This window comes from Vicugna pacos, chromosome 16, assembly GCF_048564905.1.
Source record: "Vicugna pacos chromosome 16, VicPac4, whole genome shotgun sequence".
Taxonomy (NCBI): Eukaryota; Metazoa; Chordata; class Mammalia; order Artiodactyla; family Camelidae; genus Vicugna; species Vicugna pacos.
In genome coordinates this window covers 32883936-32907464 of record NC_133002.1, presented here as the reverse complement: position 1 = coordinate 32907464, position 23529 = coordinate 32883936, and the positions used below count along the sequence as shown (strand labels likewise).

The following is a 23529-nucleotide window of genomic DNA, read 5'->3' as shown; positions in this document are numbered from 1 at the left end:
GACCACAGGCATGAGGCTACTGAAGTGGCCTAAAATGCTTCACATTACACTGATCTCAGCGTTATCCATCCTCCTCTGGGACCAGGGTGACGTTCGATACTGAGAGGGGTGTGGTCACACCTGTCACCACACTGGAATCTTGGAGAAGGGTCTTCATCAGGAGAGCCGAGCTAAACGTCCCACTGTAGACCTCTAACCACCCCAAAAAGGGGCACAGGGGCCCTGTCATCCCCAGGGTCATACCTGGTCACACCTCCCCCATTTATCTGCCAAGAGTCACCGCTCTCCACCCAGCAGAGACACAAACCGCCAATACCAGAAGGGAGCTGGTTAGGCACGGAGAACCAGAGCAAACATGCTTTATTGTTCCACCACAGAAGCCCTCTACTGCATTTCAGAGCCCACTGCAACAGCACCCGGGAGGAAAACCTGCCCCAGGAGGCAGCCTGAGAACAGAGATTCTGGCCCCCATTGAAACCACGAGGATCTGAGGCCTTGGGGTGGCCAGCCTTAGCGACTAGCCTTGAGAAGGGTGAAGGCATGTGTTCACTGTGAGCCTTCTCAGGGCCAGGCCTGGGCCCAGGCTCTGCACCAAGACAGGGGATTGGGCTTTAAAGGGTTAGGCTTGAACAGAGGCCAAGTCCAAGCCCCGGAGACAGCAGCCTTGGCTTTCTGGACCAGCCACTCTTAGAAACGGCCCCCTGGGCAGGGCACACAAATGGGGCGAGGGCTACAGGTTGTGCGGGCTAGGCCAGGCCCACAGGAGGCCGCAGGAAGACAGGGGAGGCCTGACTTGGCAGGTGAGTGGTCAGGGGCACACGGGTTACAGGGGAGCCTAGGAGAAAGAAAAATGTCAGATCAGGACGATTATTCAGTTGCTGTTTTCAGTAACTCAGAGCATCTTAAAAATCACCTAGTCCCACCCCCTCAATTTGCCAATGGGGAACCGGAGACCCAGAGAGACAAGGGACTTGCCAGGGTCACGTGATGAATGCATAACAAGACCTGAGCTGAAACCCAGGGCTTCTGGCTCCGAACGCTGGGCCCTCCCCCGGCACCGGGCCATGCATCCGGAACTCTGCAGGCTGTGTTCAGAAGACGGCGATACTCACTTGCAGTCCTCGCTCTCCAGCAGCCCCCGGTACGTGTTGATCTCACACTCCAGCCGGGCCCGGACGTCCAGCAGCACCTGGTACTCCTGGTTCTGCCGCTCCAGGTCACTCCTGATCTCCGCCAGCTGGGACTCCACGTTGGTGATCAGGCCCTGCATCTGAGCCAGCTGGGAGCTGTAGCGGGCCTCCGTCTCCACCAGGGTGGATTCCAGAGCATCTCTCTGCGAGGGCAAGGAGTGTGGAGGGAGGAGGGTGGTTAGAGGTCAGAGAAGAAACAAGGGGGATGCACCTCATCCATCTGGGTCCCCAGGAGGCCTCAGGATCCAGGAACAGAAGTTCTGAGGATCACTTGCAGCCTGGATGAACCACAGACATCCTGTTTGAGATGAGCCAAATTAGCCCCTGGAGCCTCCTGATCTAGCGTAGCTCTCCTGTTAATGATATCTCTGAGGAGCTGATAATTACTCAGAATGAATCTGCTCATATGAATTCAGGAGCTGCTGTCAGGCCACGTCGGGTGCTACAGGTCTCCTGTCTTTTCCCACGGGGACATTGGTGAATGGGGGCTGGGCCCTTATTCCCTCTTCTCTGCATGAAAAGCCCTGATGCTCAAGAACTCAACCCCCCGGAGCCTGTCCGTGTGATCAGAACATGGAGGCTGAGGGCTCATGTGCCACTTGGCTGGGTCCCAGAGCAGCCCGGCGCTGGCCTCAGGCCTCACCATGCTGTGCTGGGCCTGCAGTTCGATCTCCAGGGCATTGACCGTGCGTCTCAGCTCAATGATCTCCGCCTGGCAAGACTGCAGCTGCTCCGAGCTGGACACCACCTGCTGGTTCAGCTCCTCGGTCTGAAACAGACACAGGCAGGACCCGGTCAGGAACACTGGAGACTCAGCTTCAAAGCCTGACAGAGGCCACTTAGAATCATGAGCCAAGAAGATTACCAAGTCCAGCCCATTCATTCCACCCTTGAGGACATTGTGGCTTTCAGGACAGCACCCTGCCCAAGGTGCTCTGTGAGTTGGAAACAGAGCTGGGACTCAAACTCAGGCATCTTGATTCAGAGCCCCAAGGTTACTTCTATGACCCACCATGTGTCTCTGTTGCACACACTGTTTCCAGGCACCTACCTGGGTATTGAACCAGTCTTCAGCATCCCGACGGTTATTCTCCACCAGGGTCTCATACTGGCATCTCATCTCATCCAGAACACGGTTCAGGTCAACAGGTGGGGCCACATCCACCTCAACGTTGAGTCTATCACCAAGCTGGCAGCGCAATGAGTTCACTTCCTGTGGCACAAACCGGGGTCAGAGCCAGCTTTCACAGATCATTGCCCCACTCACCCTCCTCCCCCATCCTCACCTGAGCCCCATGCTCACCTGCTCCCCCATCCTCGCCTGCTCCCCATCCTCACCTGTGCCCCATCCTCACCTGAGCCCCATGCTCACCTGCTCCCCCATCCTCACCTGCTCCCCATCCTCACCTGTGCCCCATCCTTACCTGAGCCCCATGCTCACCTGCTCCCCCATCCTCGCCTGCTCCCCATCCTCACCTCCTCATGATTCTTCTTAAGGCAGAGCAGCTCCTCCTTCAGGGACTCCACCTGGGCCTCCAGGTCAGCCTTGCACAGAGTCAGATCATCCAGGATCCTGCGCAGGCCGTTCATGTCCGACTCCACCAGCTGCCGCATGGACACCTCTGTCTCATACCTGGCAGGCACATAGTGGGGCATCTAGAGCTGTTTTCCTTTTGATGTCTAAGTCCGATCCCACCCCAGATTGGCCTGGTGCTGTGTGTCCTGCCTTGTGCCTCAGTGACTCAGTGTAGCCAGAACCCTGAGTCTGAGAATCACCAACATCCAGCTCTGCCAGCACCCAACCAAAGGGCACACAGGACAACTCACTTGGTCCTGAAGTCATCCGCTGCCAGCTTGGCATTGTCGATCTGCACAACCAGCCTGGCATTCTCTGCCTTGGTGCACAGGGTCTGGGGAAATAAGAAAATGACTTCAGTGAAAGGAAGGACATTCTTCTGGCTTGACCTCCCCAAAGCTGGGGTGAGCTGCCTTTGGAGCAGGGTTGGGGTCAGGGGTTGGTCATCCATCCCTGGGTTCTTGGCAGCTGAGGTGCTGCAAAGCCTTATGGGCATGCTGTAGGGATCAGAGCAGGACAGCTCTAAGGTCCCTTCCAACGCAGTGCATCTGAGATGTGCAGCCTGGGTTAGAGAGAGGGAGGCATGGAAATGCTGCAGGAAAGACCTGGTGTGGTAGCTACCTCTTGTCTTCTGCTCCCCCAAGGCCCTCAGGGTGCTCAGGGCAAGTCATTCCCAAAAGCACGCTCCGTGATTCCCTGGACACAAATGGTCCCTCTCAGGAGTTAGCTAGGATTTCGGGGGATGTGGGCTGGGCAAGAAGGAAACTTCTGAGTTAGTTACAGACACCCTGATCTGCACCAAACACATCAAATCTAATCCCCTAACCTTAAAGAGAGAGAGAGAGAGAAGGCAGGTATAGCTCAGTGGTATAGTGCGTGCTTAGCATGCATGAGGTCCTAGGTTCAATCCCCAGCACCTCCATTGAACTAAATAATCTTAATTACCTACCCCTCAAAATTAAAAACCAAAAAACAAACAAAAGAAAAGAAAAAAAGTTAAAACTCAGAGAAGTTGTTTGTGTACAAAAGGTCCCACAACCAGGTAGTTTCAAGCTCTAGTTCCACTAACTGTCACCTGGATCACCTTGAATAAGTCAATTCACCAGCCTGAGCCTCAGTGTTCTTATCTGTAAAAATGGGCTAATGATGGCTCTCCTTAAGATGATTGGGAGGAGCCAATGAGGGCCACCAAGGTGACCAGGCTTTGTGACCCCATAGGAGCAAGGCTACCAGTCCAGGGCTGGTGGCACCAGGCTCCCAGGGCAGCCAAAGCTAATCTGAACCTCTCACCTTCTTCTGAAGCTCCTCGATAGTCAGAAAGTAGGACTGGTAGTCAGGACACAGGTAGGGCACCTGCTGCTCACACCACTCCCGGATGCGGCTCTCCAGCTCCGCGTTGTCCCGCTCCAGCTGCCGCACCTTCTCCAGGTAGCTGGCCAAGCGGTCATTCAGGAACTGCATGGTCTCCTTCTCATTGCTGGTGAGGACACTCTCCCCAAACCAGCCCCCGGCCATGTTGTAGCTGGTGGCAAAGCCCCCGGAGGGGAGGCAAAGAGTGGGGAGGCAGCTGGCAGCCCTGCAGCTGCTCCTGCCCAGCCCAACCGAGCAGGCAGAGAAACTCCGGGTCCCCCGGGAGAGGCCAGGGAGTTTGCAAGAGCCGCCAGAGTAGATCGTGGACACACGAATGGAGCCCCCACTGGTCCTTCCTGGGACCTTGAGAGACCCTGATGAGAAGCTGGCCTTGAGGCATTTGGCAGCCATGGCTTCAATAGCACAAGGGGTAGATCTTCGAGACCAGGCACCCCCAATGCAGAGAAGCAGCGTCTCATCCTGTGTTTATATCTCTGCCCCAGTGGGCGTTGGCTGGTACAGGGTGTTTTCTCCTCGTTAAAGTTAATACCACTTTCTATCAGAACCCCTCATTAACCTGTTATTTAGCTTCCCATGAACATTTCCCGGCCTCGTAAAAAAGGAGCCCCACTGGACCAGCGGCTACATCGAGACTCATCTCCACCACCCCGTGTCGCCGGGAGGACCAAGTCTCTGTTCATCAAAGGGGCCTGTCATCAGCGCCCAGACCTCAGCCTCCTTCTTAAGAGGTGTGGGAGTCCACACACTGTCTTGACTTTCTTCAGCATTGTCTCCTTTTATGAGCCCAGGGGAGCAGAGGAGGCCTCAGGCTGGCTCCTGGGAGACAAAAGAACAAGCAGGGGTGTTGCAGGAAGGCACACAGAAGGTTCTAGAAAGGCCTAGGAAACTTGTCTCCAGTGGGACCAACCATCCCAGTTTCCCCAGGATTGTTCTGGTTTTAGGGATAAAGCCCCACACCCCAGGGAACCCCTCAGTCCCGGGCAGAATGGGATAGTTGGTCACCCAGATACAACAGACCCTCGAGGGAAACATCCCCACTGCCCTTCTCGCCAGGAAATCTGCTCTGTTGTGTAACCTCAGCCAGCCAAAAAGACTGAAAGGTCAGCTAACTGCGCACCTGCTCATGCTGACACCGCCCGTGGGTAAGAAGGTCTGTCTTCTCGAGCCCTGGTTGGAAAATAGGAAAGCCTTTGTTTCTCGTTGTCCGGGGAGAGGGGAGTGGCCTTGATTCACGGGCCTCCCCAGAGGCACACAGAGCCTGACCTTCCTTCAGAGTTTCATCTCTGCTGCAGGAGTTGTCTGGAGTGAGGCCGAGAGCCTGGCAGGGCTAGGTTTTTATTTTCCAGCAGGTCCAATCTGCTGAGCAAGTGAGACCCTTTAGAGGGGCCGGGAGCTGAGCAGAGGGCAGGTGGAGCCAGGGATGGGGGTCTTGCCCTCTGGTCTGCCCTGTGGTCTGGTGTCCTGCTCACTCTTCCCATCAGGAGAGCTACCATCAGCCATGCACCACGTCAGTCCTTACGTTGCTCTGTGAGCCCGAGTGTATCATCCCCATCTCAAAGCCCAAGGAAACCAAGACCCAGGGGAGATAAGAGCTTGCCCAAATGTCTGCAGCTACAGAGCCAAGCTGTCACCCCGAGTCTGGCCTGTCCCTCTCCACTATACCACCCACCTCCCCCTCTGCTCTAGAATCCCATCCCGGGCTGCCGGATGTGGTCGGGCTCCATGGAGAATGAAAGGGACACGACTGGATGGCCTCCAGCAGGGGATGGCCAGCAGCCGCTGGGGGTGTCCCAGGAGAAGCAGCACAGCCTTGTGATAATGTGTGAACTCCGTGGGTTCAAATCCCAGCCCCACCACGTACCAACTGTGTGAATTCACTCCCCTCTGCCTCCTCTGTATCCTTCCCTGTGAAAATTGGAAAAGGATGATAGGACCCACTTCCTAGGGCTGCTGTGAGGACAACATGAGTTTGAAGCATCAGAACAGCACCTGTTCACACTAAGTGCTTGGTCATGGCAGCTGCTATGGTCGCCAGTCCCCACAAGGGTGGAGGCTTGTCCTCAGATAGATGATGCTAAGCAGCTGTCACTAGGGAGTGTGGATGGGCTCTGAGCACACAGGCCACCATCCCACGGGCCAGGTGCGTGTGTTTGGGGCCCTTGGATATAAAGCTCCCATGAGTCACCGTGCCCTTCCCATGCCCAGGGGCCTGGTGTGAGTGGGCCCGCCTAGCACAGTCCCAGGGCACCATTGGCTGCCTCAGCCTCTGTCTCCTGGAAATCCATGCTCCAGTGCAAAGGACGCAGCTGAGCCGAAAGTCCGACTGCGCCTCCATGGGTGGTTGCGTTTCCCACCCATAGTGGTACAGGCTCCACCCCAGCCCTGCTGAGCCACAGCCTCCCAGGGAACATGCTCTGGCTTCACAAGGACCACCCTGGAGCCACAGGGTCCAGAGAAGCCACAGTAGCCAAGGCCTGGGAAGCCCCATGCTGTTCTACAGCCCAGGGGTGCAGGGGTTCCCAGGCAGGGCTTCGCACCTCTACCGCCTGGAAGGGGTTCCTCCTCGCCGCCAGGTTAATAAGGGGGCTAATGGAACCAGCCATCATTCACTGACCTCTCTCCATGCCTTCTCTCTTTCACTCCTCACCATAGCCTCCTGAGATGGCATTCCCCCTATCCCCATTTCATAGATGAGTAAACTGAGGCTTGGAATATTTCAGGATCCTGCCTGAGGTCACACAGCTGGCGAACAGCAGAGCCGGCAGAACCAGCCTTTGTGCAGCCATTCAAGGTGCATCTTTCCTTAAGCCCCCCACATGGCCTGCCACACAGCCGTAGGTAGTGGGGCGCTGCCTCCCGGTGTGGGGAATGCTTACCTGAATCTTCATAGTCTTCCCAGGGAGACCGAGGCCCAGGCCTTCCAGCTCCAGACACCAGGCCTGCCCCACTGCCACTGGGGGCCCAGCCCCAGCCTGGCCTTCTCCCTCAAGCCTGCCACCTTCCCCAGCCCTGCAGTGCCTCCCGGCTCTGAACACCCACGGCGGTGACCAGAGGTTGCTCCACTGGCCCTCCACTCACCGATGTCCTCTGATTGTCTTGTGTTCCGGCCCGCTCTGCCCAGGGAGACTGTAAGCTCTTGGGGGCAAGGACTGGCCTCGTACTTCTTATGAAACCTCTGTCTTGTGGGACTGTTCGATGTTTCATCATGTATGAATGGATGGATGGGTGGATGGATGGATGGATGCTTTGCCTAGGGGGAACTGTGCTTAGTAAGGAGGCAAAGAAAGGATTTTTTGAAGAGAGAGGGAGAATAGAAAGGGAGGGAAAGAGGAAGTAAGGAGAGAACAAAGGAGGAGAGAGCAGGGAGGGAAAGAGACTTCCAAAGGCAGCCTTACTATCTCTACTCTCACAGATGAGGAAACTGAGGCTCGATGACGTCAAGCAATCAGGCATCTTTGTGTAAATGCCACACCCGCCCAGACTAACCGACCCCTTTGGCAAAGAACAAAATATTCTTCTGGGCCAAAAGCCAAAGGGAGACAGACCCTAAGCCAATGCAGTGCTGAAGGTGTGGTAAGAAGTCTTGATAAGTTTTTTAGGTAATTTTATAACACATCAGTAATAATTTTTATAAGGAAAACCCTTTTTGCGCTGTTCACCCAGCACCCCTCCCTCTCTCGTCTGAGCCCTTGTTGTGTGATGCCTTGAGCAGTAATATTTTGAAAGCTATTAAGTAGCGTATAAGTTATTCTGGTGTAGTTCCATTTTTTGCTTAGCGTTCTTTTTAACAGAATAGAATCTTACTTAGAACCCCCTTATCAGTAAGAATGAATATCATTTAGTAAGTATCCTAATAATTTTCCCTTCAGGACCTTCGCACTCTGCTCGGATGGGGTCCGTGCTGTGCCCAGAACATGCCACGGGTACACTTGGCCGTGTCCTAAAATACGCTTTTCCCTCCTTCTTACTTCTGCCCATCCTTCAGGGTTCCCCTCAATTCTGAATCTCCCCTAAAGCCTCCCCTGGACTCCCCAGCTCTCGATGAGCTCTTCCCTCCTGAGAACCTGAAAACCAGCCCCAAACCCGCACCTGCTGTCCCTGGGGCTGTGTGGCAGCGCGTGGGGGGAATCTCACATCAGCAGCTGGGAAACAGTGCCTGTTCCCCACCCTATGTTGTAGCTGTTTCCCGCACCCCTGCTTTCCCTAGATAAACCCATACATTAACATTTTCCATTCACAGGATGTTCAGTCCTTATCTGGTGATGGATTCATTGATCTGAGTACGTGAGAACAAGAAAGACAGCCAGATAGCAGAGGTGGAAAGTACAAACAAGACCAGACTGCGTTGAAAGTATTACGTTCACTCTGGGGAAATTTGATAAAATAGGATGCTTTTAGATCACCTCTCTGTTGATGTCAAGAAAAGAGCAATGATGTAGGAGTCAAAACACCTGAGGAAGGGTCAGTCTGCCACTGGCTGTGGCAAATGCCCGCTCCAAACAGCGTTGAACTGCTGAACAGCCGAGCTTGCACGGTGGCTGGAGATGTACACTGGAGCTCAGTTAAGGGTAGGTGTGAAGTTGAGAGCATGGGATCCTTAACCAATGCAGAGGCTCTGAACAATTTGATAAAAAGCTAGACAAAGCGACATAATGCGCCGCTGACACACAGGCTGATTGAATGCATGCAGTGAGGCTTTGGGTTTCCTCTGCTCCGAATTCACCCAACCCCGCTTCCTGGGGTGCTTGGCCCAGGCTGGCTGCTTGGAGTTTGCCTCTCTGGTTGGCCCTGGAACCCACCCCCTCCTGTGTCCCCAGGGTCATAGGAGCTGGACAAGGGAGGAGAAACTGAAGAGAAGAGAGTGAACCGCCAGATCCAGGCAGGGCTCCTGAGGAGGATGGCCTGGGAGCCTTTGCCTCTTCTGAGGCTGCCCCAGGTGGTCGCCATGGGCAGGGCCAGGCCTGTAGGTTATGGCCAGCACCCATCCCGTCTGGGCCAGCGTCTGTTCTCGTGGACTGGGCCCTGGGGTTTCCCCATTATGAAGTATTTTGATTCACCCTATCACTTCCTCCCACTCAGAGCCAGAGAAGATAAACCCGAAACCAAAACCTACACCTTCACAGCAAGCCCTGATCAGACACCCCCACTAACCAACCACAGAGAGTAGACAGAGGCCAGTTTGCTATGCCAAGAGAACACACTTTATTGGGTAAATTTCTAGGGAAACCCAGTTTTATGTGGCGTAAAAGCGGTTAAGTCCAGAAACACACAATCTAAGAAGTATTTTGGTAGAAAAATCTGCTAAGCCAGGGACTGTGGGTTGGGGGGGGGGGGTCCCTCTAGGGTAGAGGGGATTGTGAAGAGCCAGGAGCCACAGGGGTGTCCTCCTTCCTGTGGGTCAGGGCCTGCCTCTCTGGGCCGGGTGGCTGGTTACAGCGGCTGCACACGCTCCCTGGAGGAAATGACTTTCCCATCTCTGATCTCCTCCGTGATGGTGCGGATCTGGGTGCTGAGCTGGGCAGCTGGGGCGCAGGGCACAGTCGGGGCACAGGGCACGCTTGAGATGTGAGGAACTCTAATGGCAGGCTTGCACTCCATGGCACAAGGGTGGGCAGGCAGCCTGAGGAAAGGCGATCATGTCAAGGTGGGTTTGACATTAGCTACTGGACCAACACTAACGTTAAACAGATTTAGCAGGTCAAGTGAGATAGGTAGGTGACAATGACAAACAACTTCAGACCGTGCCTCTGAAATCCCCGAGGGTTTCAGGGACGAAGACCACAAACTCCCAGTCACAAACAATGGTGGGAGAAGTGCTGTGAGTGGGGCCAACTTGTCTCACTGCAAATGCCCGAAGCCCAGGGCAAGAAGGATCTCTCTCCAGAGGCTTTGATCAACCCCCCTTCATCTGTGCAATAACCACTTCAGGACTGATGCCCTCACGGCGGCACTGAGGGTTGGGTCCCAGTGAGCCCTGTCCCCCAGCGGGGACCTCCAGGGCCCACCCGCCTCCCCGGGCCACTCACCTGCAGTCTTCTCCCTCCAGCAGGCGGCGGTAGGTGGCGATCTCCGACTCCAGGCGGGCCTTGACGTCCAGCAGCACTTGGTACTCCTGGTTCTGCCGCTCCAGGTCACAGCGGATCTCGGCCAGCTGGGACTCCACGTTGGTGATCAGGCACTGCATCTGGGCCAGCTGGGAGCTGTAGCGGGCCTCTGTCTCCGCCAGGGTGGATTCCAGAGAATTCCGCTGCAATGGGAAACAGGAGACACTGCCAATGGGAGGGAATCCTACCCAGAGACGCACAGCCCTGGGCATCTGCAAATGGCTGGTGACCACGCCCCAGGATAACTGAGGCTGGTGGATCGGGGGAGCCTGCCATGAGCTTGGGCAGCCACGCAGGCAGAGGCCACTCACCATGCTGTGCTGGGCCTGCAGCTCGATCTCCAGGGCGTTGACATTGCGTCTCAGCTCGATGAGCTCTGTCTGGCAGCACTGCAGCTGCTCCGAGCTGGACACCACCTGCTGGTTCAGCTCCTCAGTCTGAAAAGCACAGAGGCCCCAGAGCACGGTCAGAGCAAGTAAAGCTACTGTCAAGGTGACCCCCACCCCAGGAGCTTGTCCTGGGCTGCCCTGGCCCCACCTGGGTGTTGAACCAGGCCTCCACGTCTCTACGGTTATTCTCCACCAGGGCCTCATACTGGCATCTCATCTCATCCAGGATCTTGTTGAGATCCACTGGTGGGGCAGCATCCACCTCCACATTCAACCGGTCCCCAAGTTGGCATCGAAGTGTGTTGACTTCCTGCAGAGAGGAAACAAGATGGTGTAAGGTTGTGAAAAGTATGCTCGTTGCAGGTTCCACTGACCTGGGTAAAACCTTTCCTCCTTCAGTTGCCAGCTGTGTGACATTAAACAGGATGCTTAACCTCTCTGAGCCCCAGTCTCCTCATGTACCTATACCGACCTCCTCAGAAGATTTGGAAGAGTGAAGCGAGATGATGCAAACACCAGGCAAGCTGAATCTGTATTAAGCACTGCTGTCCAAATGGAGATTGAGTGTCCCAGCCAGGAGTCTGGTGACCTTAGGCAAGTGACTTAACCTCTCTGTGCCTCAGTCTTCTCATCTGTCAAATGGAGCTTATAATAGCATATACCTCCTGGGATTATTGTGAAGATGAAATGAAATGAGAATGAAATGCAAAGTGCTTTCTATCATTCCTGGCACAGAATGAGCCATCACTAAACATCAGCTGGAGTTACTGTGGAGGTGGTTGTCACAGGTGTTATGCCCAAGGGTCAGCAGTGGCTCCCACTGGATGGGAAACATCCGGAGGTTGCCTGGCACCGGCCTCACCTCCTCGTGGTTCTTCTTGAGGCACATCAGCTCCTCCTTCAAGGACTCCACCTGCATCTCCAGGTCAGCCTTGCACAGGGTCAGTTCATCCAGGGTTCTGCGCAGGCTGTTGGTGTCAGCCTCCACCAGCTGCCGCATGCCCAGCTCCGTCTCATACCTGCACACACGAAACCCTGCCGAGTCTGTGGCAGAGCAGCCATGCCCAGGCCAGGACCCCTGCTCTTCTGTCCAGCTGCTGCAGCTGATTCGGGGTTAGTAGCAGAGTGGTCCTTTCCCTTGACCCGGAGGTGGTCCAGAGTCAGTGCCGCATTGCCCACTTATGGCTTCATCTGGCCTTACTCCCACCTCCCCTGCTCCCAGAGGCGGGTGGGGACAGAAGCAAGGGAGCAGCCCCGAAACCTCCCCTCATCAGGCCACTCACTTGGTTCGGAAGTCATCAGCCGCCAGCTTGGCGTTGTCAATTTGCAGGACCAGCCTGGAGTTCTCAGCCTTAGTCAGCAGGATCTGGGGAACAGGGGGCTTCCCATGAGCTAGAGAAAGCCCCAGGGGAGAGAGGAGAGCCCAGCTCACAGATTCCATGCTCCTAAGTACTACCAGCACCTTTGGCATGTCCAGCTCTGAGCCCGGAGCCCCGGTGTGGCGGGAGCATCAGTCCCAGGAAGGGCAACAGAGGAACGTCAGTGACCATCAGTCCTGATGTCTGCAGCCCCCAGAGTGGCGCAGTGGGATTCACCAGGGAGAGTGGAGAGAACCAGGCCAACGTGGATTCAGGTTCTGCATCCAACACTGATAAGCTGTGTGATCTTAGGCAAGTTGCTGAACCTCCCTAAAATTCAACTTCTGAATCTGTTAGATGGGCCCAGCGATATCCATGTCTCCCAGATGAGGAGTAAACAAGCCAAAGGATAGGAAGGCCTCAGGCACAGTGCTTGTCTCCAGTAGGGACTTGGTGCCATGTGCGTGATTGCCCTTCCTACAGCTGAGAAGGGTGGGGAGGAATGGCTGATAATAGCTCACAATCAGCAGAGAGGTCTGGGTCCCCAGGAAACCAAGACCCTAGAGAGAAAACCTTACCCTCATAGGAGAGAGAATCCCTTAAGAGCTACAGTCCCATCTGGAGTGGGATGAGACAGACCCCTCCCAGGGTTTGGGCTGCTGGGCTGCAGAGGGGCCAGGTCCCCATTACCTTCTGCTGGAGCTCCTCAATGGTCTTGAAGTAGGACTGGTAGTCCGGGCAGATGTACGGGATCTGAGCCTCGTACCACTCCCGGATGCGGCTCTCCAGCTCCGCGTTGTCCCGCTCCAGCTGCCGCACCTTCTCCAGGTAGTTGGCCAGGCGGTCGTTCAGGAACTGCATGGTCTCCTTCTCATTGCCATTGAAGGAGCCCTCGCAGAACCAGCCCCCGCTCCCAGCAAAGCCAGAGGAGTGGTACCCAGAGGACAGATAGGAACCCGGCAAGCAGCTCCCAAAGCCAGAGAGGCCCAGCCTGATGGAAGAGGCTGACCCCGAGACACCAGCCAGACCGGGGACCCTGCAGGAGCCCACAGAGCGGACAGAGGACACCCGAGAGATGCCGCCTGCTGTGCCACAGAGACCCCTGACAGACCCAGAGGAGAAGATCGGGGAGCAGAGCTGGGTGGCCATGATGCTAGCAGAGGAAGTTGACAGCTTAGCCGAGAGCTCAGGTTCTGGATTCTCATGGCCTCTCTGGGGCGTTTATATACACTCTCCGTGGGGTGTTGGCATGTTACTCTTGGGAAAGCCTATTCCTAATCCGGGATGCTAATGTCATTAGAATGTGATTTTTGTTACCTATCCAGAATCCCTTGCCTTATTAAAAAAAAAATGTGGAATTTAGTTTGCTAACTCAGGACTCTCAGCTGTTGTCATTTCCTAGCCAAATATGAATTTTATTGCCTCTTCAAAGTCTTTGCACCACATCCCATAAATTGGGAGTGGCCTCACGAATGACACTTGGTACCTGCCCTCTCTCTGTGCCTTCCCCTGAGGAGCCTGGTCTGCCCATTTGTCACCTCTGTCCATTACCCCCACCTCTCCTAGCTGCTCACCTCTGCCTGGGCCGCTGGGATGGTGAGAAGGCAGCAAAGGAAGTAAAATTCATGGAACATCTCTCATGTGCCAAGCTCCTCATTACTTCATGTGCACCTCACCACAACCCTGGGAGGGGGCCAATATTGAGGAAACTGAGGCTCAGAATGTTGGTTTTGTTTTTTTTTTTTAATTAAAAAAAATCTTGCTCAAGATGAACAGGCAATGAGAACAGAGCTTGGATCTGAAACCAGGGCTCTCAGACCCCAAGTCCCATGCCCTCGTCCCACTGCTTCCCCCACACAACCAAGGTCAAGCGCAGGCACCCAGAACATAGGGATAGGAAACCTAGGTTCAAATCCTGGCTCGGCTGTTGATCTACCCTGCAATGCTGAGCACTTCCCTCCCTCCCTGGCATCCTCAGTGTCCTCATCGGGACTGTACAGATCGTGAGCCTGCCCCGTCTGCTTCACACAGATACAAGGAGTGTCAAACAAGGACAGAAGTAAAAGTGGTTTGAAAACCAACACACGTTTTGGTTAGGCTATGAGGATTGTCTCTGATGGTGGTTTGTGGCTGTGGCAAGCAAAAGATCACGGCTGTGAGTTCTCAAGTGGCGCTGCTTTAGAGGACAGTTTCTTTTGTGGCCCCCCAGTTCCCCGAACCTAGGAGGGTAGAATCAGGACCCTGGACAGCCCACTCCAACCTCACTGGTGCCTGAACAGGTTTACAGAGGTGCTCAATGCAGACAATTTGGACAGGGAAGGAATAAGAGGAATAGATGACACACTGCCAGAGAGTTAAGCAAGCCGGGAGGAGAGCCTGAGAATTACAGACAAAAGGTAAATTCGGTCTTCCGCCCTCAAAGTGGGCTTTCCCAAGGCTTGAGCAGCCTGCTCCCTCTTCTCCCACACAAACACACAGGCAAGGCGGGCGTTTATAGATGCAGTTACATGCTTCTGAAGTTGTAATTTACCGACTTCTTAAAACACTTTATGAGCTTCTCTCTGAAATTACTCAGGAGGGTTGGCTGTGGTGCACATGCCTCGCCTAGTCCAATGGACACCTCAACAGGATGCCCAAGAGCCACCTAATGGGCTCCCAGGGGTGCATGTGCTGCGTGGCCCCTCCAGCAGGGGCCTCAGGCCTCCAGAGCTTGGCTGCCTCCGCAATGTTTCCTTACGGCTGCCCACCTTGCCCTCCTTGCAGGGCCGAGGGGCTTCCCAGCCTTAGCACTGCGGACCTCGTAAACCACATTATTGCTTGTCGTGGAGGCTTCAGGGTGAAGGGTTAGCGGCATCCTGGATTCTATCGCCGGATGCCAGAAGCAACCCCCTCCCCTAGTTGTGACAACCGAAAAATGTCTCCAGACACTGCCATATATCCCCTGGGTGGCAAAACCGCCCCAAGTTGAGACCCACTGGACTGTCAGGACAGGGACTGGGGCTCTGACCAGACCTCCTGTAAGTGACTCCTTTGTTTTCTAAGACAACTAGTGTGGCACCTGGCTATCTCTGCAGGGCCCATTCAGGCAAGTTCTGAGCACACCATATCCCGACCCACCTCATTTGTGACCCAGCACACTCGTCCTGAGGGCAGCCCCTTCCCCGCTCCTGACGTGGCTCTTCTCTGTTTGGGTTCTCTAAGCAGCTGGACTTCTGAAGTTAATGTTTCCCATTTTTTTTAATCCCTCCTCTGTACAATCCATATTTGAAGCTGATTCTAGGTTTTTCTCAGGGCAACTGAATGAGCAGGTGTCTGCTACCCCAGCTGTGTTCCCATCACTCAGCCCGGGCATCAGGAGGCCACCACAGGCCAGAGTCCAGGCAGGTGTCTCCAGGGCTGTAAGGAGAGGCACATACGTCGCCCGGAGCTGGTGACAAGCTGGCCAGAGAAGGTCTTTCAGTCGCCCTTGGTTCCCTTTCCCATGGGGTAGGCTACAAGGCCACTTCCTGGAAGGAAGTGCAGAGGGGGCCTCAGGGGAAGAAGTCCTCTGCCCTCTTCTGCCTCCGGAGCCTGGACCATCACTGGATGGAGCAAGGCCCAAGTGGAACAAAGGTTCTACCTGGATCAGAGGATTGAAGCTGGGACTCAAAGGGCTGCTCACCTCCCAGGCAGCTCAGCCCACCCAACCCCACCTCCCTTGGGTGTTCAGCCCTGGAGAAAATCCTCCTGTTCAGTATTAAGTCCGTTGGGGGGGGGGCCATTCACCAGATTTTATTTCAAAATAGGGTTCTGTTCCGAGACCCTTCTTTCTAACGTGGGTCAAAAATACACTGCCCTAAACTCTCTGTTTGAGCCCCATCCACTCTGGGCTCCGGACCCCTGATCTGAACAGGAAGGGCCCTTCCATCTCAGACAGCATAGGACGGGGGGCCCAGGCCATCGCCCACAGCCACCGTCCCTTCTGTGTCACTGACCACGGAACAAAGAGGAGTTACGGAGGCTCAGCCCGTGGCACAGTTGGGTTTTCTTTTATACGGAAACCCTCAGGGACCTCTGTCTCCCTTTGCCTCCAGGTCTACTGTATGGCCGTTCGTGTAACTGACACCATCTTGGAAACTTACAGTTTCTCCTATCTTCCTGCTGATCCTACCCAGGACTGTACTGTGCAGTGAATCCCTTCTCTGTTGTCAAGGGCTTTGTAGTTAATATTGTTTAATAATCATTAGGACCAGGCGCCCTCTATGCTCTGTTGGTCCCCAAACAATGATGAAAACCTTTGCCAACATCTTCCCAGAGCCTATGAGACTAGTTATCCATTCATAAATCTTGACTTAGGAATGTCCACTCCGTCTCTGGGCACCTACTCGCATACACTAAGTTAACTGTAAAACTGTCCCAGTGGCCCCTCCGTGGTGCAGAGTGCAAATGGGATCCGTCCACCTGATCCCACCCTATGCATAAGTCGCCCTGTAATACACAGATCCATTGATCACATGGAGCTGCCTGCCTCATTTTTCGGTCTCAAGATGCCTTCTCAGTTCAGCAGGCACTTCTCCTTCCCACCATCCTCCAGCACCTGCACACCAGGAGGACATGATGGCATGACTTCCTCCTGGCCTCCCTTCATAGGCAAGGCAACATCAACCCACCTCCCAAGGCTGGTCCTCAGAAGGGCCCATTCGGAGGTGCAGTGTCACCAGGATGGCAAACAGGCCTCCCAGCACATCCCAGCTGAAATGACATATCTGGCCCACTGAGCCAGCAGAGACTTTGCAGAAGAAGGGCTTAGAGAAGTGTCTGGCTGGACAGCAGGGGCCCTGGGCCTGGACTCAGCCAGACCTTGGTTCAAGCCACTTAATTCTTTGGGCCTCAGTTTTCCCAAAAGGTGAGTAGAGCTCTTAATGCCACATTCCCAGGACTGTGACAACTAAATTGAAACCTGCTTGATAAATAGGAACGCACATCACTAATTTAGGAGATCAAAAGTCTTCTTCCAGCCCGTGTCGTCTGAGCCCCAGTTGAACACTGTTTCCAGGGTACAAACGGCTTGCCCTGGTTTCATGGGATGCTGAATCAGAGGCCTGACCCAGCTGTGTGGGGAAAGGCGGCTCCTGAGACTGTGTCCAGGGCTGCAGGGGCCCCCTCGGCTGGGACTTTCTGGCCTCTGACCTTTACTCTAGAAGATCCCCGAAGCCCCCGACTCCACCTGCCACAGAACAGGGGCCGGCTTTGGGACTACAGAGTGGATAGGATGCTCTCTGACCACAGTGACCCCAGCTAGGGGGTGAGGGAGGAGGAGGGACACTGCTGCAGGGGCAGAAAACACCCCAGCTTCCCCCAAGCCCATCTTGGAAGGCCACCATGTTCAAAACCAATCACCGAATCTGTGGTTCCTTTTTAGGTGAAAAATGGCCTTCACCCTCAAATGAGCATCCACCTGAAGGCCAAGCTTCCTTGTGGGCAGAGACCCAAGAAACCAAGCCTGAGTCTCCTCTCCCCATCTCTGAGCTGTCCCTTCAAGGCAGAAGGCACCAGGCACAGCCTGTCACAGTGTGCCCAAGGCAGAAATGAGTTCTCCAAGCACGGCCCCTCTTCCCCTGCTCCTCTGGGTTGTGGTCAGAATGTGCCAGCCACCATCACCACCACAACCACTGTGTCCCGATGGCATTGGAGAAACCAGACAGCGGACCACGGGGCAGCCTGGCCACCCAGTGATCATCTCTCAGAGTGTCCTGCTGTCTTAGGCTTTAACTTCCTCATCGTCTCCTGTTCCATCTTTGGTATCCAACCCCACAAGTCCTGCAGAATTTCCCAGCACAGCAGGCATCTAAGAAATGCTGGTTCTGTGTCTTAACCTCTGTAGACGCCTCCCCAGAGCCCACCCACCCACAGGGACCCACACCAGTCTCATTCCTCTCAACACAAGTACCAAAGAATTTGTTCTCTTGTACCAAAGAATTTGTTCAAGCAACAGAGGACTCAGGACTCCTGGCCCCTCCCTGAAAAACAGGGTTACTGTATACTCTGTGTCAAATAACCACATCAAACTCTCCTGCCAAATCTCCTGCCAGCTGATGTTAGATTCGAGTACAGACAGGCAGTAACAGGTACACAGAGTTAAAGAAAGCATTATGGGAGGGGAAAAAAAGTTCAATTAAGACATTTCAAGCCACTGATCTCATTGGTCCAAGGAATCAGAGAAAGGTCACGCTTGTTCGGTTTTGATGGTGGAAGACTCGGGGCTGTTTGCAAACCTGCTAAGGGTAAGGTTGCCCAATGGAGCAAAGAAAAATACAAGCAACGTGTGGGACATACTTATACTAAAAACTTATTCATGGTGTCCGCAATTGCAATTTAACGAGGCGTCCTGCATTTTCTCTGGTAATCCTCGGTAAGGAAGCATCACTGGTTGAGAACCTTGGCCAAACAGGTGCAGCTCTTCCTTCCCTCCTTCCCCTGTGATTTGTCACCATGACTGGAGGGTCTCAGGAGCAGATGTATCGTGACTTTCTGCCTTTTGTACCCCAATCTCAGTGACTGCCGTTTTTACCCTCCCAGGCCCAGCAAGCAGAACTCAGAAGAAGGGCGCTAATTTGTCCCTTCTCTTTCCTGTACACCTCGGTGACATTCCACCCTGATGGCAGCTGCTGGGTGACTCAGATCTTCCTGGCAAGATTTGGCAAGTCCCTCTGGGCTCCGTTTCCCACGCCCCCCGCCTGTGCCCCAAACTTCCACCTCCCCCTGCTCTCACTAGGCCTCACCAGACTTGAGACAGGTTGAGTGCACACTGAGGGCTTTTCTGCTCTCTGGCTGCCCCTGTGCAGGGCCCAGAGCCTGTGCTCGGGGCCGCAGGAGAGCAGGCAAGCTGGCCACGGCTCTTGGCTCCTCCTGAGAGTCTAAGGGATCAGCAAGGCTCCTGGGCACCCAGCTTCCCAACATCCTGCTCTGTGGATGGTCCTGAATCCCTACTGGGCCAGGACCTGACTGTGGTTAGGCTTCAGAACTCCCCCTTTCCTAGGCCCAGAATCACCCGGGAACTCTCATCTCTTCCCGAATACAAAGGTCCTTTCTCCTGCCTTGGGGTCTGATTTTGGCCATAGTCTGGGGCTCCAGGGTTTGGCTCCAAACTGCTCTTGCCACAGGGGAGGCCCAGAGACCACCCTGACCCCAATCTTAAGCCATACCTCTTGGGTTCTCTGCCTCTCAAGTCCCAGGGCCCACTTCCATCTCGCCAATGGGTCAGCTCCTCCTGCTCCGGCTGACCACTCCGGTCTGGAAGAGTTCAGGGCCTCCTGCTCAGATCCACTCAGCCCCTGACTCCCCCCACCCAGCTTTTATGGAGAATTCCAGAGCTGTCACTGCTCTCCTTGATGTGCTTAGAGAACCTGTGATTTGTGGGAGACGCACAGCCAGGTGCCTGAGGAGAAGACGCTGGTGCCTCAGTCTCCCGCGTCCCCTTGATTCAGGTACCACTTAACCGGACCACAAAGCGAATTCCCCGAACACCCTGTTTGATTGGATTCTGCCGTCTGCATTTTCAGGGCCTGGTGTGCAGTCGGCCTCACTATCATCCTGCTAACGACAGTGTGTCTGCAAACCAGACTGTGGGCTCCAGGCAGTAATTAACTGTGCTTTATACTGGGGATTCTACTTTCAAATTCATCTGAGATCCCTGGATGAAAGAAGCCACAGGGTTATTATGACTGTTCATAAAAATGGACCAGAAGAGTGAAGACTGGCTCTTTGCCAGCTCTCCCAAATCCCCAGCCCCGCCAGCAGGCGCCCACCCACATGGTCCCTCCCAAACACTGCAGGAAGATGGAGAGTCTGACGTGTGCCCAGCTCTCTGAAAGCCCTCAGATACGCTGCTCAAAGGGATACAACCTGCACACCCTGCTGCGCTCCAGCCTCCAAGAGTCCTGGGAAAACCATCCAACAGGGGGCAGGTCCCAGCAGCCCCGAGAGGCACCGACCCAGGCAGGAAGAAGGGCCCAGCCGCTGACATGGGGTCTGGAACAATGCGTCATCACACCCCATCGACCACCACAGCCCTCCCATGACATCTCTTCCTCCTCTCCCCTCAAGCGAGATCCCCCCTACCAGGAAGCCCCAGGCACCCTCATCTCATATTCTGGGTCTTCTGTGGCCCCTCAAGGCTGCCACTCAAAACAGAGGGAGAACAGGCAACCAAGGGTCTCAGGGCCACAGCTCCACGTCAGCTGTGCCCTGCTCACGCACTGCCCAGCTGCCCCACTCGAGTCTGGGGACTGAACAGAGCCTCATGCTGGGGCCAGGCCCAGGTAGGACCGGGTCTAGTGCCCTGTCCCTCCACTCTGTGTCGTAGCAGGTGGCCAAAGAGGCACTTGCTTTCTGGAGTGAGCCTGCCCCCTGCAGGGCCCAGGCAGGACACGCAACCCCATAAGGGAGGGCAGAGGTACACTGGTCAATACACCCAGGGTGGAGCTTTGGAGAGAGGGAGGCACCTTTTGCTGGGGGTTGAGGGAGAGGGTGACTGAAGCAGCTGGGAGTCACAGGGCTGCACAGCAATTAGCCATCTTTGTGCAGCACCTGCCATGGGGAGGCGCTTCCCTCCACAGCTCTGAGGCACTGAGACGCCACGGGCACATTCCACAGTGATGTCTTTGTCCCCTAAGCCTTGGGCTTAGACGAGAGCCTCACTTCTGCCCCAGATTCCAGAGCTGAACGATTTGCTTTGCTCAGTCTTCAAAAGCACATGGCTCCCAGCTCTCCTGCTGGGCGGGTCTCTTTACCAGTCTGAGCCTCAGTCTTCAGATATGTCAAATGGGCCCAACAGTGCCGACTTGGGGTTTTTGTAAAGATGAAATCAAACAAAGGATGAGAAGGCACTCTGTAAAGGGCAGTGTGCTAGACATGTGTTACTGTCCCCTTTATTCGCATCCCCTCTGTTTTGGCATCTCTTGCATTAACTTGTGTTCGCTTGCGGTCATGGACATCGAGGTTAGTCAGGCACCACGGACAGGGCTGTTCCCCGCAGCCTCAGCCCTGGGAAGCTGGGCTGTGAGCCTGGGGTGGGCATGGGCACCTGGCCAAGCCCGGGGAGGGGCAGTATTCACCCAGCAGGCCTGATGAAGCTGCCCTCCCTCCAATGGACACCCCATGCAGGACTGAGGGGCTGAAATTGGTCCTGGTTAGAAAGGGAGAACTGCCTTCCCCCCACCCCCCGCCTATCCCGCTAACCTCTCCCACATCTCAGACCAAAGCCCTGGGACGACCACCCCTGTCCAGCTCAGGAAGGCTCCTGGGTCCGCTTTGATAGAAATACCCCCACCTGGGCTCCCCTCTCAGTTTCCCTGGGATTCCTCATAGGGCCACAGAGGTCCTTGGATGGAGCCCAGCTTCTCAGTAACCCCTTCTGGAGTCTGGGTGAAAGGGTCCCAGGCCAGAGTCCCTACTTGGCCCAAGGTCCAGCCCATTTCATTGCTCCATATGGACCATGAACCCCACACCCCACCCAGAACCCCTAACACTGGCTCAGAAAGGGAGAGGACTACCTCCTCCTGACCTTCGGCCTGGGTCTCAGGGAGAGGGGCTGCTCCAGGCCCAGCAAGCCTGGGACACAGACCCCAGGGGGCCTGGCACTGGCTGTGGGGCTCAGCCTTGAGGGCCTCCCCTGGGACAGTCTGGGAGAGGCCCTTTTTCCTCACGCCTGCAGGACAGTGTGCTTAGCTACCTCTTTCATTGCCCAGAGCTTGTCTTTACTCATCTCTCATTCCTCCATCCAACACATTTACTGAGCTCCAACAGCATCTTAGTCATGAGGATGGGGATCCCGACAAAACCATCCCTGCCCTGAAGGAAACAGAAAAACAAAGCTTTGTTTACTGAGCACTTGCTGTGCGCCAGGACTGTTCTAAGCACCTGACTTTAATAACCTTCAAGGGAGCTGGTACTTAGCAGGTAGGAAAGTGAGCGCACAGGGTTAAGACGCTTGGGCAGGGCTACAAATGTAGCAAGTGGCAGAGCCGCGACACACACCAGGGCAGCGGGACTCCAGACCCTGTGGCCTTCGAGCCTGGCTCTCCAGTAATTGCTGTGATGGCCATCAGTACAGGGCTTTGGGGACAGATGGGGGATGCTGGGAGTGGCGGGGGAAGAGCAGAGATCCGTGGCAGAAGGTGAGCCCTGCGCTGAGCTTTGAAGACTGATTATTGAAGGCTGAGGGCGTCTCTTCCCACCTCCTGGCAGTCCGTGAACTCCCTAAAGACAGAGGCTGCCTTTTGTATGTCTCTCTCTCTCTCCAGGATCCGATACAGTGCCCAGTACGTGGTACCCTCAATAAATAGCTGCTGACAAAACAGATGAATGAAAAAAGCTAACCGGGTTTGGGGAGTGGAGGCCATATCCTGTTTTCTCTTTACTCTCTGAGCTCCCAGCACAGTTCTGGGCACATGGACAAGAACTGGGTCACACCTTGTTCTGTCATGGAGTGGGATCTGGAATGAGTGGAGAGTGACATCTTTCCCCTGGCTAAGCAGCTGGGAGGGTCAGGTCTGAGTGCCCCTGTGGGACTAAGCCCACTGCCTGGAGCCCACAGACAGTCTTAGGGTGGAGGAGGAGGAGGTGGATGATGAATGAGGGCAGTGACTGTGCAAGGGGGCTGGAGAGGGAGGGAGGGAAAATGAGGAGGGGGCAATGAAAGGGGCAGCTGGCAAAAGTGGCGGGGCCTCCCTACCCCCAGTCCAAAACTCCATGATGAAACTTAAATGGCAGATTCCCTAGTTTGTTCATTCATCTTTCCCCTTAATAAGTGTCAGCTGAGCCCTGGCAGTCAGCTAGATAGAGCCCTGCCCTTTTGGCGCACATGGTTAGTGCTCAACGCCAGGGCTGGCAGGCGTGGACGCGCAAACACTTGAGTGCACCCCACTCTCTCCAGGCGCCCCAGAAGAGAGGGTGTCCATCTCAGTCGGAATGTTGACTAAAGACCTGGTGGTCTCCAATAAAACAAAGAGAATGAGGGGAGGAAGTTCAGATCAAACTGTCACTCATTGAGCGAGGGCTCCAGGCATCCAGCCACATGGCTGGGTCCCTAAGAGCAGTTTGCAGGGGCAGGACCTCAGGGTGGGCTGGGGAAGGCTGGTGCAGGATTTAGGGCTGGAGAGAGGCAGGCAGAGGCCAGGCTCCAGTGGCCTCTCGGTGGTGAGGAGTCTGGGCTTTCCTCAGTGGCCGGCGGGGGGCTATTGCATTGCGGCATCTCTAAGCCAGGAAGACTTTCTGTATCTAGCAATCTGCTGGCGGGTGGAGCATGGGTAAAGGGGAAGCTCCAGCTGGAGGCAGGGAGGCCAAGGAGGCCATGGCAACACACCCAGCAAGTTAAGATGGGCAGGTGATGAGGATATTTATAACTAAAACAGCCTCCGCGGGTGGACCTGTAAGGGGGTGAGGGAGAGAGGAAGCGGAGAGGACTTCTGCGCTCCTGACTTGATTTCCAACTCCTCTGAGATGGAAGACTAGGAAGGCACAGATCTGGGAGAAGGAGGGGTGCTCCTTCAGATCTGAGGA

General features: G+C 55.1%; 2 protein-coding genes across 4 annotated transcripts; both read right to left on the bottom strand.

The window, feature by feature from the left end:
• Nucleotides 1-341: 341 nt before the first annotated feature.
• On the bottom strand, nt 342-4596 carry KRT35 (keratin 35). The gene is made up of 7 exons (XM_006219243.4): nt 4057-4596; nt 3018-3100; nt 2667-2823; nt 2242-2403; nt 1834-1959; nt 1113-1333; nt 342-835 (listed from the first exon to the last, which is right to left on the bottom strand). The coding sequence occupies exons 1-7, from the start codon at nt 4525-4527 to the stop codon at nt 688-690; spliced, it is 1368 nt and encodes a 455-aa protein (XP_006219305.2). The 5' UTR covers nt 4528-4596; the 3' UTR covers nt 342-687.
• A 4719-nt stretch (nt 4597-9315) lies between these two features.
• LOC102526014 (keratin, type I cuticular Ha6) lies at nt 9316-19329 on the bottom strand. 3 transcript variants are annotated; one of them, XM_072938709.1, is made up of 8 exons: nt 19173-19329; nt 13563-14364; nt 11914-11996; nt 11493-11649; nt 10779-10940; nt 10553-10678; nt 10164-10384; nt 9316-9757 (listed from the first exon to the last, which is right to left on the bottom strand). In XM_072938709.1, the coding sequence occupies exons 2-8, from the start codon at nt 13620-13622 to the stop codon at nt 9568-9570; spliced, it is 999 nt and encodes a 332-aa protein (XP_072794810.1). In that variant the 5' UTR covers nt 13623-14364; nt 19173-19329; the 3' UTR covers nt 9316-9567. The 3 variants fall into 3 exon arrangements, with proteins under 3 accessions (XP_072794810.1, XP_031541854.2, XP_006219306.2); XM_031685994.2 differs by having other exon boundaries at nt 13563-13671; nt 19173-19327; XM_006219244.4 differs by lacking the exons at nt 13563-14364; nt 19173-19329 and adding an exon at nt 12679-13183.
• Nucleotides 19330-23529: the final 4200 nt, after the last annotated feature.

Excerpts from the sequence above, each read along its gene's own strand:
- LOC102526014 (XM_006219244.4), bottom strand. The coding sequence starts at position 13,137 with ATGGCCACCCAGCTCTGCTCCCCGATCTTCTCCTCTGGGTCTGTCAGG. Across the intron at positions 10,941-11,492 it reads TCAAGAAGAACCACGAGGAG|GAAGTCAACACACTTCGATG; the intron begins GTGAGGCCGGTG and ends TCCTCTCTGCAG. Across the intron at positions 10,385-10,552 it reads TGCAGGCCCAGCACAGCATG|CGGAATTCTCTGGAATCCAC; the intron begins GTGAGTGGCCTC and ends TTCCCATTGCAG.
- KRT35 (XM_006219243.4), bottom strand. The coding sequence starts at position 4,527 with ATGGCTGCCAAATGCCTCAAGGCCAGCTTCTCATCAGGGTCTCTCAAG. Across the intron at positions 3,101-4,056 it reads TCGAGGAGCTTCAGAAGAAG|ACCCTGTGCACCAAGGCAGA; the intron begins GTGAGAGGTTCA and ends TTATTTCCCCAG. Across the intron at positions 1,334-1,833 it reads TGCAGGCCCAGCACAGCATG|AGAGATGCTCTGGAATCCAC; the intron begins GTGAGGCCTGAG and ends TTGCCCTCGCAG.